Source organism: Pongo abelii, chromosome 19, assembly GCF_028885655.2.
Source record: "Pongo abelii isolate AG06213 chromosome 19, NHGRI_mPonAbe1-v2.0_pri, whole genome shotgun sequence".
NCBI classification, from domain to species: Eukaryota; Metazoa; Chordata; class Mammalia; order Primates; family Hominidae; genus Pongo; species Pongo abelii.
Window position 1 is genome coordinate 88551336 of NC_072004.2, and position 12538 is coordinate 88563873.

General features: G+C 49.4%; 3 protein-coding genes across 3 annotated transcripts in view; 1 reads left to right on the top strand and 2 right to left on the bottom strand.

Annotated features, from left to right (window-relative positions):
* The window catches only part of SLC39A11 (solute carrier family 39 member 11), a 564735-nt gene that overhangs the window by 531116 nt on the left and 21081 nt on the right, over window positions 1-12538 (bottom strand). The gene's annotated exons all lie outside the window — the stretch shown is intronic.
* Window positions 2595-3543, bottom strand: LOC129051111 (DNA-directed RNA polymerase III subunit RPC10-like). The gene is given in 1 exon segment (XM_054535714.2): window positions 2595-3543. A coding segment is annotated over 1 exon segment (327 nt). The 5' UTR covers window positions 3256-3543; the 3' UTR covers window positions 2595-2928.
* On the top strand, window positions 4903-11854 carry SSTR2 (somatostatin receptor 2). Its single transcript, XM_002827777.4, has 2 exons — window positions 4903-5203; window positions 9145-11854. The coding sequence occupies exon 2, from the start codon at window positions 9237-9239 to the stop codon at window positions 10344-10346; it is 1110 nt and encodes a 369-aa protein (XP_002827823.1). The 5' UTR covers window positions 4903-5203; window positions 9145-9236; the 3' UTR covers window positions 10347-11854.

The following is a 12538-nucleotide window of genomic DNA, read 5'->3' on the forward strand; positions in this document are numbered from 1 at the left end:
TCACTCACTTAGCCAATGTATTCCCTGAGGGTCGAGGTTGCTAATAGAGAAAAATGGTGACACGCCATGCCAGACTCATAGCTGTTGAGGGCTAGGGGACAGAGACAGGAAGAAAGATCCTCATTTGAATTCTTTGTGTATTTGAAGAGACTATTAAATCGACTATGCCACATGCCCCCCGCAACCTCCTTTTTTTTTTTTTTTTAAACAGGGTCTTGCTCTATCACCCAGGCGGGAGTGTAGTGGCATGATCTTGGCTCACTACAACCTCCACCTCTCGAGCTCACGAGATCCTTCCATCTCAGCCCCTCAAGTAGCTGGAACTACAGGTGTGCACCACCATGCTTGGCTAATTTTTTTTTTTTTTTTTTTTTGGAGAGATGAGGTCTCACTATATTGCCCAGGATGGTCTCAAACTCCTAGGCTCAAGTGATCCTCCTTCCTCAGCCTCTCAAAATGCTGGGATTACAGGCATGAGCCACTGTGCTCAGCCCTCAAATTTTTAAACAGTGATATGGTGACTATATTCTATATTTTCCAAACTAAACATCAGGACCCATGGTATCAGAGAGGCTTTTGCATGCTGACATTTCCATTTTCATAAAATGCGGATGGTTTGTGGGGGACAAGGGAAAGAACAGCTAAAAACAGGAGTGTCCCAGAAAGCCAAGGTACTACGATCACCATGCCGAGTATCTGCTCCCCCGCCCCCTCAAACCACCGGACATCTGATGTTCTCCACGGCAGGAGCATTGCTCTTTTCTCATCAATAGAAATGGCAGACCTCACCCTGGCATTCCCATAAAGATGATAAAAACCACATTGGATGCTCAGATTGGTATATAACACTCCCAAACACATCCAATCCTCCCCTCAGGGCTCTCTTGCTTTCCTCCAGGCTTAATTGCAATACTTACTTTCACCAAATTGATTGCAGACTAACAATTTCCCCCATTTAATTTATTAAGCCACTCAGAGACATAATGACCTATTTGGGAGTTGTGTCTTCCCTGTGGAGCTCCTAGACTATGAACCTCTCTTGGAAAGAGTGAACTGAGCAGCCCCTCCCCATGGAAGGGGCTGGACACTGGCCTGGCCCTTTGTCCTCCTCCTTTTCTTAATTTCCTGCCACCTATTGTCTCTCTGATAACTGCTAACAGAGGGAAGGGTGCTATTTAATTGCTTTAAAGATATCAAACAAGCCAGTTGGAAGGTTATCTCCTCCCCAACCCCTCTATTTTTCTGGCTCAAGGTTTTGTTACTTAGTTACTAGCCAAGCTGCAGTAGAAGAAGAGGTAGCCCCATGTGGATTACAGCTCAGACTTCATTCAGCAGATGGAGGCAGAGTCAAAATAGCCTGGGGGAGCCAAAGGCAGATTAGGAACTTGAGGTTGACACCTGAGTGCAGGTGGCAGCCCAATCAGCTCTTTGGAGGCCTTCAAAGGTGGGGAGGGGAGAAGAGAGGAGGCATACATTTTCTGGATAAAATCAACAATCATCCTAGATGACACATTTCTGCTGTCAAGGTCAATGTTGTTCAGAGCCCACTCAGCCAGCTGCAGTAAGACAGGTGTGCCCAACGTGGGTGCATCAGTACTTTCTCCAGGCTGGGTCTGCCCTATCTGATAAGGAGGGGAAAGCTTGACAAGGAAAGTGCATGGAGGGGAATGTTGCTTTATTTGGTCATCCACATTAAAGCGCATACAGGGCTACATGTGTTGGCTCACACCTGTAATCCCAGCACTTTGGGATTATTCAGCCTATTCAGGAGGCTGAGGTGGGCGATTACCTGAAGTCAGGAGTTCAAGACCAGCCTGGCCTACATGGTGAAACCCTGTCTCTACTAAAATTACAAAAATTAGCCAGGCATGGCGGCACCCACCTGGAGTCCCAGCTACTCTGGAGGCTGAGGCAGCAGAATCCTTGAGCCTGGGAGGCAGAGGTTGCTATGAGCTGACATCACGCCACTGCACTCCAGCTTGGACAATAGAGTGAGACTCTGTCTCAAAAAAATAAAAATTAGGCCAGGCATGGTGGCTCACGCCTGTAATCCCAGCAGTTTGGGAGCCCGAGGTGGGTGGATCACTTGAGGTCAGGAGTTTGAGACTAGCCTGGGCAACATAGTAAAACCCCGTCTCTACTAAAAATACAAAATTTAGCAGGGCATGGTGGCGCACACCTGTAATCCCAGCTACTCGGGACGCTGAGGTACAAGAATCGCTTGGACCTGGGAGGTGGAGGTTGCAGTGGGCCAAGATTGCACCACTGCAGTCCAGCCTGGGCAACAAGAGTGAAACTCCATCTCAAAAAAAAAAAAAAGAGGTGAGGCACGGTGGCTCACACCTGTAATCCCAGCACTTTGGGAGGCCGAGGTGGGTGAATCATGAGGTCAGGAGATCGAGATCATACTGGCTAACACAGTGAAACCCCGTCTCTACTAAAACTACAAAAAATTAGCCAGGCGTGGTGGCAGGTGCTTGCAGCCCCAGCTACTCGGGAGGCTGAGGCAGGAGAATGGCGTGAACCCGGGAGGTGGAGCTTGCAGTGAGCCAAGATCGCGCCACTGCACTCTAGCCTGGGCGAGAGTGAGACTCCGTCTCAAAAAAGAAAGAAAGAAAGAAAGAAGGAAAGAAAGAGAGAGAGAGAGAAAGAAAGAAAAGAAAAAGAAAAGAAAGAACGAACAGGACTTCAAACAGAGCATACTTAGTTATGGGTCCCCTCCCCACACAGAAAATCTCCCTGGACATCAGTGACTTCATCCGCACTGACTGGCGATTAGGCCACATTTCCTGACACCCTGACTCTTCACCTTAAAAGGGTTAGCTTTCCACCACACCAGCAAAGACCCTCAGGACACACGATTCATATTCCCAGCTGAGCATCTACCCGGAGGTAAGCAGACACTCAGGCAGCTGGGTCGTCCTTGCCCTAATCCCTCCAGTGGTGTCCACACTGAGCCCTGCAGCACTGGTAGAAGGTGGTCTTCGGCTCATCTGCAGAGCGGGTCTGAAGCTACATGTAGTAAGCACAAGGAGGTTCTCATTTAGGACATGGCTCTGCAGCACAGTCAACATCCTCCCAGGCAACTGCTCCCCCAAGCCCATCATCCACTTCTTTCAGCTTTGAGTACTTCCAATTTGTTACCTTGTGGGTGAAGTGCACACAGAGGCACGTGTTGCAGGCAAGGCGGTGGCAGGGCTGTCCCTCCTGCACGATCAACCCGTCCCTGCAGCCAGGGTAGAACAGCAGCATCATCTCGGACTCTGCTGGCTCCAGTTATTATTTTTTTTAATGAAACATAAATCTGGTATTAACAGTTTGAGAACTTTTAAGAGATAACATGGTACAAAGGAAAGGAATTTGAGGGCAGAGTGGGCACTTCCTGGCTCTTCCTCCTTTTCCTGGAAACCAGTCAGGTTACTGGTTTTAAACTGGAGGTGGCAACAGGCATTGTAGCAACTGTGTGGCCAGAGGATGCCGAGTTCCCCTGAGCGCAATTCCATGATGCCCTCCTGATATTATTATTACCTCTCTGTCTCTCCCTCTTCCCACTGACGGTGAGCAGACACAGCCCTCTTCTAGTGAGCTACCCACCCCAGCCCTTCCACTTGTATGCACGTGTCTAAAAGAGATGCTGGCTCCCAGATTGACTCCTGGAACTTAAGGCAATTGCAACTCAATTTCCATCTCGCCCTGAGCTCCAGGATGCCAAGATTTAAGCCCTATCATGACCAGTGTCTCAGAGAGAGATGGAAACTCCTGATCCCCATCTCACAGTGGGTACCCCAAGATACGGTTTGGCCCAGGTAGAAGAGAGAGGTGGCTGCTGCTGTACCTGGTGCTTCCTTTCCCATGTCGCTCATCTATTTCTAGGGCTCACCCCACCTGCCACACAGCTTCTGGACTTTTACTTTTCCCTGGTGAATTGGAAATCAGATAATAGGATGGACAAATCAAGGCAGCTCAGCTCACAGAGAAAGCTAGTTGGGGTTTGCTTTCTGTTTTCACATCCTCTAAAACTGTACTGGGGATGGTGTGTGTGTGTGTGTGTGTGTGTGTGCGTGTGTGTATGTATGTATGTACTTGGAGGAGGGTGAGGAAGGGGAGGCTGCAGGATTGATTATGACTTATTAAACTATTGGAAAAGAGGCTGAATCATCACAGTCAAAAATAAACAGCTGCAAATCCATGCGACTCCCACTTCTTGCCTGTTCCCCTTTGCTCCCTCACAGCATGTAGGAGAGACTGTGCTGGGTCAGACCAGCAAGTGCTGACTGACGTGGCTACAGCAAGGGGACCACCTGTATGGCCGCTGCACCTCCAAGCTGTGGGACGCAGGGACAGCTGGGACCAGTCGACCTCCACTGGCCCTCTGATGGCTCCTAGGACTGAATCTTGGACTCCAGGTGCGGGTCTACACGCCCTGCGCTCATTGGGAACTGCATGGAGAAGCGCTGTCCCCTGAGCCCTTTTTCTCCCTACCCTTAGCCCGGCCCTGCGCCCTGCGCCCGGGGCTGGCCCACGGTAAACACAGCTTTGCTAACTTGTTTGGCTAAGGAAATCACAGAGGTCCCGGTGTAAGTCTGGGTCACCCCGGCCGCCACTCCAGCTGCCTAGAATATACTGGGTGGAAGGGAATCGATTCTGTGAAATCAGAGGGAAAATAGCGCTTGTCCTTGCCATGAGTCTTGAGGAAACCGAAAACGCTTAACCTTTTACGCCCCCGCAGGCGGGTCCCCTCTCTCCCCGCTCCCCGGCTGTCTGTAAGCTCTGCCTGCGGCCACCCGCAGGCGTTTCAGCCGGTCTCACCCCTGTCTTTCTACAGGACCCGGGAGGAGGGGTTGGGGGGGCGGAGCGAAGCCGCTGTGACGTAGCGGGAGGGGGGCGTGGGGAAATGTGCCCAGGGGCCCGGGCTGGCTGGGCCAGTCCAAGCGGCGCAGCCACCCATGCGCGCGCGCTCGCAAGACCACCAGCGCCCAGAGCCCCAGTCTGAGGCTTGGCGCCGGGGGTCTGCGGGCTAGGGGAGCTCTCTACGGGCGAGGGGCTAGCGGGAGCCGGCACAAGAGGGTCGAGGAGCCAGGAACCCCAAACGTCCGGCGCCAGGCGCTAGCCAAGCTGCTGCGCGCCCCGGCGCCCAGCTGGCTCGGGGACAGCCGCTGGGTGTCGGAGACCGGAGCTAGCGGATTGCAGCGGAAAAGCAAAGGTGAGGGGTGTGTGTGTGTGTGTGTGTGTGTGTGTGTGTGTGTGTGTGAGAGAGAGAGATAAGAGAGATGGAGGGAGCAAGAAGCGCACTTGGGCACCTGTGTGCATCTGCGCTGATGGTGGTGTGCCCATCCGAGTGCCTGAGCTTAGGTCCCGGTGCGTGATTCTCCGCTCTTGTGCCTTTTGGGGTGATTGTAGTAGGAATGAACGACAACGGGTACCCCTGCCTGAGTAAGGGGGCTGTGGGTAGAGTATGCTGGAACGGACGTGTCCTCGCAGCCTCATGCCCGTATGCGTGGCGTGTGCCCTTTAGCCCGAGATTTCAGGTGGTAGCTGGGACGGGTGACAACTTCTCTCCCAGCCCCCTGCAAAAGAGACCTGGCGCGAGGGGAGCGAGGCCGTGAGGTGCCAGCTGGGGCTCCTGCGGGAGCGCACCCGGAGATCCGAGCCTGCCAGAGGCAGGCGGCGGGCGCAGAGCGGAGAAAGAGGGGCTTCTCTCCCTAGACGCTGAACGATCTAGGATCCGTCCCCGTCCCCCACCTCGGGACAGAAAGGACAGTTTGTCTAGGTTTGGAGAGAACAAACCACTGCATAGCCCGTGCCCGAAAGCCGCTGGCCAAGTCCCCCAAGCGACTGTTTTCTGCGCCCCGATGTCTCTGTCCTCAGCGCCCCCCCACACCCGGCACCCCTGCTCTGCGTTTCGATACTGGGCGTGCTGGCGCCACAATCTCCGCTCTTGCCTCGTCTTCCTGGAAATGGCACAGAGTTCTTTGGGAAACCCTTGCTCTGAGGATCAGCGTGTTGGATGGCCAGGAGGAGGACTTTCTGTGCCAGCCGGGAGCACCGGCTCCGCGGTCCTGACACTCGCCCCTCCATTTCTCAACCCCGTAGGCCAGCACTGCCCCGGCTTTTCCCCGGCGCTCACGCGCCGCGGTGGCCCTCAGGGGCTTTTGTCACCCTGCCAGTGGGGGCTCTCGCTCTAGCCGCACAGAGACCAAGCCGGGTTCTGCGGGCCCTGAGGGAGGCAGGGGGTGGGAAGTGAATGCGGGAAAGATGATGGGGAGAGGAGAAACTGAAGCTGAGTAGGATTTAGGACGTCCCCTGATGTCCGGTCGCCATCCCAACACTCATTTCTTGGGCTGGTAACCACAGCCCCTATGTAAAAGGGAGGAGTGGGTGCAGGTGCATGAGACCATTCTCACCCTCCTCTCTATAGAGCCTGGACATGGTTCAGAGGAAACCAGCCACTAGCCATTTCCAGCATCTAACAATTCTTGGGCTGGAAAAACAAAGAATGCAGAAAACGAAACTTCCTTGTATATTTAATTTAACCACAATTCAACTAGAATTGGCTGCCTGGCATTGGAATATTCTTTCTCTGAAATAAAAATGAAACAGAAGTCTCTGGAAGACCTTAAGCGGCTGACTTCTTTGTTAAATAAGACTCCCCATGATTTAAGCTCATTTCTTGCTTAGAGGAGACTTCCAACTCTCAACCGGCTCCCCAGCCTCCCACCTCCACCACCTTCACCAAGACTCTGAACCCTGTCTGTTGCTACTATTAAGCATTCTGTCCTGTTGAGTGAAACTCCAGTTAAAATGACCGAGTTAGGGCTGGAAAGCAACACTCAGCCCTCCCTTATACTCCCTGCACCATCGTCGTTCCTAGCCCAAAAGCTCTTAGACAGGGGCTCTGTCAGCCCAGGGGGAGTCTGTGTTACTCAGACATTGGAGTGTGACCATTCATGTTATATAGATGGGCCCCTGGAAATCCCCATGATAAGGTACACTCTAATTGCAGGCAGCTTGAATAGGATTCTGGCTCTGTAGAATTAAACCAACTGACAAGATGGTTAGAAATGATAACGAAACTACCCAAGTTAATCCAGGGATACTAACAACAGTTTCTGTACAGCTTCTGTTTTAATTGCTGCCAGTCTATGCTTTTTTACCCAATGCAGACATGAAATTCCAGGTGCCTCAAATACTTCACAAAATGGTCAGCCACAAAGCCCAGATCTCACTTCACAGACAGTTGTGTGGTAGGGAAATGAGCACAGAAGGAACGAGCAATGCACCTGGCATTTCAGAATCAATCAGAGGCAAAGGTGAGCAAGGATCCTCAAGAACTTGTTGCTGGCCAAGTCTCCTTTAACTCATCTGCGGTCTTTCCAAGGATTAAGAAGTAATCTTCCATCTACACCCAGGCACCAGGAAAAGTACCTAGCTCAGGGGAAATGTGTCAGCAAAGTGAATTAGTCCCACTCTGCTGAACACGCCACCCTTTGAACATCTCGCCTCTTCCTAGATTGGCCTCTTTGCTGTCCTCCTGCTTCACTCTTCATATACCCAAGACCCAGCTCAAACATTTCTCTTTGGAAGCCTCCTCTGAGTCCCCCAGGAAAGGAAGGCATTCTTAAGTCCTTCGTTTGTCTCTCATGCAACGCCCACCCTATATGAGCTGGCTTCCTTTCCTATCTCCCCTTTTAAATATCACCTTCTAGAGGGCACCAGCCAAGTTTGTTCATTTCTACATCCCTGCTGTCAGCACAAAGAAGCCTCCTCTCCACCCCCCCGCAACCCCCATGATATTTTTTGAATGGCTGTATATCAATCATTTAATTATGGGATGAACTATTGTTTTAGATCTTAAGCCAAGCCAATAGTGCTCCAGTTATTTTCTCAGCAAGGAAGTAACACAGGAGTCAGTTGCTTCAAACCAAAGCCCAGTTATCAGCCGTTCGGTCTCTAGGCCACTGAGGAGCAGAAGGGATGCCTTGAGACGTGCAAAAGACTTGGGGCCAGGTGGCCTGTGTTCACATCCCAGCTCCACCAATTATGTACAAGAGAATGGGAATGAGCTCCTTAAACTCTAAGCCACAGTTTCCACATCTCTAAAATGGGGGTGATTATCCCTACCACCTAGGACACTTGGGGAGATCAAGGGAACAGTGGGTGCGAATGAATTATATCAGTGCTGGAAGCCTTCTGCTTACTTCTGTGAAAAAGCTTGTGTCCCACACCTGCTTTCCGTTTTTGTCCTTAATTAGAAAATGGCAGTCAAATTCTCCAGGATGTTACAGCACTTGGGAGCAGCATCCCCTTAGGGACTTTGGGAAAGAGCTCGTGAGTAAGTCAAGCATTAGGTATTGGAAAACAAAAATAGAAGAAAAACAAAAAATAAACTGAAGCCTACATTTCAAAAATGAAAGCAAACCAGACTTTTAATACTGAAGACTATAAATTGGTTCACCACGTAGGTAGATTTCAATAAATGAGAGATTATGAGATGGTAGAGGAAAACATGGGGGGAAACAACACTTATGAGGTTCCCATTATGAGCCCAACGCAAGGCTAGGCATTTTCACATACATTCCATCATTTAACCTTCATGACACCCCCATGTGAACAAATAAGAGTCAGAACCATTAAGGACCAGGCATGTGGTCACACGGGCTCAGCAGTGGAACCCGGTTTGTTCTACCTCTAGAGTCTGGGTTTTTTCCACTATGGCATTTTCAGAACGGAAAGACTCCAAGGCGGTCAGCAAGTCAGCATAGATTTCCTGGTAGGGAAGAGGCCAGGAATGTCAGTGTCAGACCCTTCTGAGGTCAGGCGCTGAACTTCTCCAAGCTCTGCCTTTCTGCAGTTTAGATCAGTCAACTTCTTAGGGGTCAAAGTATGTGCTTTTTGAAGCCACAGCCCTCCCCCACATGTTCGTCAGCAGATGATGGCTGAACCCAAACCCTTCCCTACTATTGGAAAAACAACTCAAAAAGTCTGCACACTGATGAGGAACTCTAGAGCTTAATGTTGATGTGGAAAGATAATACATTTTTCAATTTAAGAGTATGTCTGAGAGGCTAAACCAGAAATGTGTAAATTTGGTGAGAGTTTAAACAGCTTGTGACCGACGGGCCAATCTTCCTTTTTTCCTTCCAGATGTCACACTGGATCCTTGGCCTCCAGGGTCCATTAAGGTGAGAATAAGATCTCTGGGCTGGCTGGAACTAGCCTACGACTGAAAAGCAGCCATGGACATGGCGGATGAGCCACTCAATGGAAGCCACACATGGCTATCCATTCCATTTGACCTCGATGGCTCTGTGGCGTCAACCAACACCTCAAACCAGACAGAGCCATACTACGACCTGACAAGCAATGCAGTCCTCACATTCATCTATTTTGTGGTCTGCATCATTGGGTTGTGTGGCAACACACTTGTCATTTACGTCATCCTCCGCTATGCCAAGATGAAGACCATCACCAACATTTACATCCTCAACCTGGCCATCGCAGATGAGCTCTTCATGCTGGGTCTGCCTTTCTTGGCTATGCAGGTGGCTCTGGTCCACTGGCCCTTTGGCAAGGCCATTTGCCGGGTGGTCATGACTGTGGATGGCATCAATCAGTTCACCAGCATCTTCTGCTTGACAGTCATGAGCATCGACCGATACCTGGCTGTGGTTCACCCCATCAAGTCGGCCAAGTGGAGGAGACCCCGGACGGCCAAGATGATCACCATGGCTGTGTGGGGAGTCTCTCTGCTGGTCATCTTGCCCATCATGATATATGCTGGGCTCCGGAGCAACCAGTGGGGGAGAAGCAGCTGCACCATCAACTGGCCAGGTGAATCTGGGGCTTGGTACACAGGGTTCATCATCTACACTTTCATTCTGGGGTTCCTGGTACCCCTCACCATCATCTGTCTTTGCTACCTGTTCATTATCATCAAGGTGAAGTCCTCTGGAATCCGAGTGGGCTCCTCCAAGAGGAAGAAGTCTGAGAAGAAGGTCACCCGAATGGTGTCCATCGTGGTGGCTGTCTTCATCTTCTGCTGGCTTCCCTTCTACATATTCAACGTTTCTTCCGTCTCCATGGCCATCAGCCCCACCCCAGCCCTTAAAGGCATGTTTGACTTTGTGGTGGTCCTCACCTATGCTAACAGCTGTGCCAACCCTATCCTATACGCCTTCTTATCTGACAACTTCAAGAAGAGCTTCCAGAATGTCCTCTGCTTGGTCAAGGTGAGCGGCACAGATGATGGAGAGCGGAGCGACAGTAAGCAGGACAAATCCCGGCTGAATGAGACCACAGAGACCCAGAGGACCCTCCTCAATGGAGACCTCCAAACCAGTATCTGAACTGCTTGGGGGGTGGGAAAAAAACAAGCCATGCTCTGTCTACTGGCAATGGGCTCCCTACCCGCACCAGCTTCCTTCCTGCCACCTCCCACACCTGGCTTCTAGAATAGAGGATTGCTCAGCATGAGTCCAATTCAGAGAACAGTGTTTGAGTCAGCTTGTCTGATTGAATGATAATGTGCTAAATTGATTACCTCCCCCTTAAAGCGAACATTGAAATGCAGGTAGACAATTCAAAGTCTGGAGAAGAGGGATCATGCCTGGATATGATCTTTAGAAACAACAAAAATAGAAAAAAATAAGTATCTGTGTGTTTGTGTATTTAAAACTCAATAGGTAATCTTGTGTTTTTATATTTATACTTGTATATTCCTATTTATTCTCTGTATAGGCATTACCTATGTTCCTGTGTTCACATACACAAGTAGCAAATTCGAGTATGCACAGTGTAGATGGACATTTGCCACAATACAGTGCCCGCAGAAATGGACGTACTGTGAAGCCAATAAAGTTCAAGCTTCAGGGATCTCTCTTGCACGGGCCTTTCCAAGACCCAGGAGGGACTTGGGCAGTATGTTCATGTGGTCATATGTTTTTGTAAAAAATTGTCAAAGTAAGATATTTTTGTATTGTTTTTCTCAAAGAGGACCCTCATATAAGCTTCAAGCCTCACAAACTTCTAGCCTCTGCCCTTGGGGATTTGCTTCATTGATTTCAGGCAAGTGAGGTCAGTGTAAGAAGGGAAAGGGAGAAGATATTTGAAGAACCAGAACGTAAATTCATGTGTTTCCACTTCTCAGATATAGTCAGAGAATTATTCATTTGCCCAAAAGGACTCAAGTGGTTGTGGTCATCCATCATTGTATTTACCAAGACAAAGCCAACTTTGTTATAAGATTGCATTTTTTTCTTTTCAAATTGCTTTAGTTTTTCTTAGGGAGCTATAAGGGGGGAAAATCACTAACATGAAAGGCAAAAAATGGACTATGATTCCTGTGGGGAAACAATTTCATTCTCTCCATTGTGAAAATAAGTGAATAAGAGTGAAGCAAAATTACACCTTTATGAGAAACCATAAAATTGTTTTTATTTTTCAGGCCAGACAAAGCTTCCTAATGAAAGAAAATGGAAATGTAATTCAACACTCCTCAAAGGGGGTTTTAGAGGACTTCATACAAAGCTGGGTATTAAGAAAACCACAAGGCACGGCTGGGCGCGGTGGCTCATGCCTGTAATCCCAGCACTTTGGGAGGCCGAGGTGGGTGGATCACCCGAGGTCAGGAGTTCGAGACCAGCCTGGCCAACATGGTGATATCCTGTCTCTACTAAAAATATATAAATTAGCCACGCGTGGTGGCACGTGCCTGAAATCCCAGCTGCTCAGGAGGCTGAGGCAGGAGAATCACTTGAACTCGGGAGGTGGAGGTTGCAGTAAGCTGAGATGCCACTGCACTCCAGCCTGGGCAACAAGAGCAAAACTCAGTCTCAAAAAAAAAAAAGAAAGAAAACCACAATGCACACTAAAGACCAGAGGACATTGTTCATAAAACAAAAGCACCCTCACCTGCCAATGAATATGCAGCGTGCAGGGGGTGTGGTGTGAGTGTTGGTGGGGCCCCACCACTCGGAGATACTGCTGTGCCGCCTGCCCCGCTGACTGTATACACAGTAACTGTCATATCTTTAATGCCATGGACTCTCTGAGCCGCTCTGCAAGGACTATTGTAGACAGGCACTTCACACCATAAAGTGGCATTTTTTTTGTTCCCCAAACTGACATTTACAAGCGATAAGAGACAATATCCATTTCATTGACTGATTATTTTCTAGAGTATGAAGAAATACACACCTGGGTGTCTGCAAGGATGTCATCATCTTTGGGTTTTGTCTGAGAGCATCACTCAGCATCTCACACATAGATTTTACCATATTTTTAAATGAGCTTTCCTCTTCCGGCTCCCTAAGCAAGCGCTGTTGGCCAGTGGGAGTGACTAAGTGCTCCACCTGTGGGTGTCCTTCTTAATGTGCTGCTTTTGTTCCGTATAAATTCACACCACTTCATTCCCAAAAGTACTTCCTGTGGCTCAGAAAAATATGTTCAATAAGATTTTGGATAGATAAATCCATACAAAAATAAAAAGAGGTATAGTTATAAAACAAGACTATAGAAAAAGTTGTTGCAGAAATTGCAT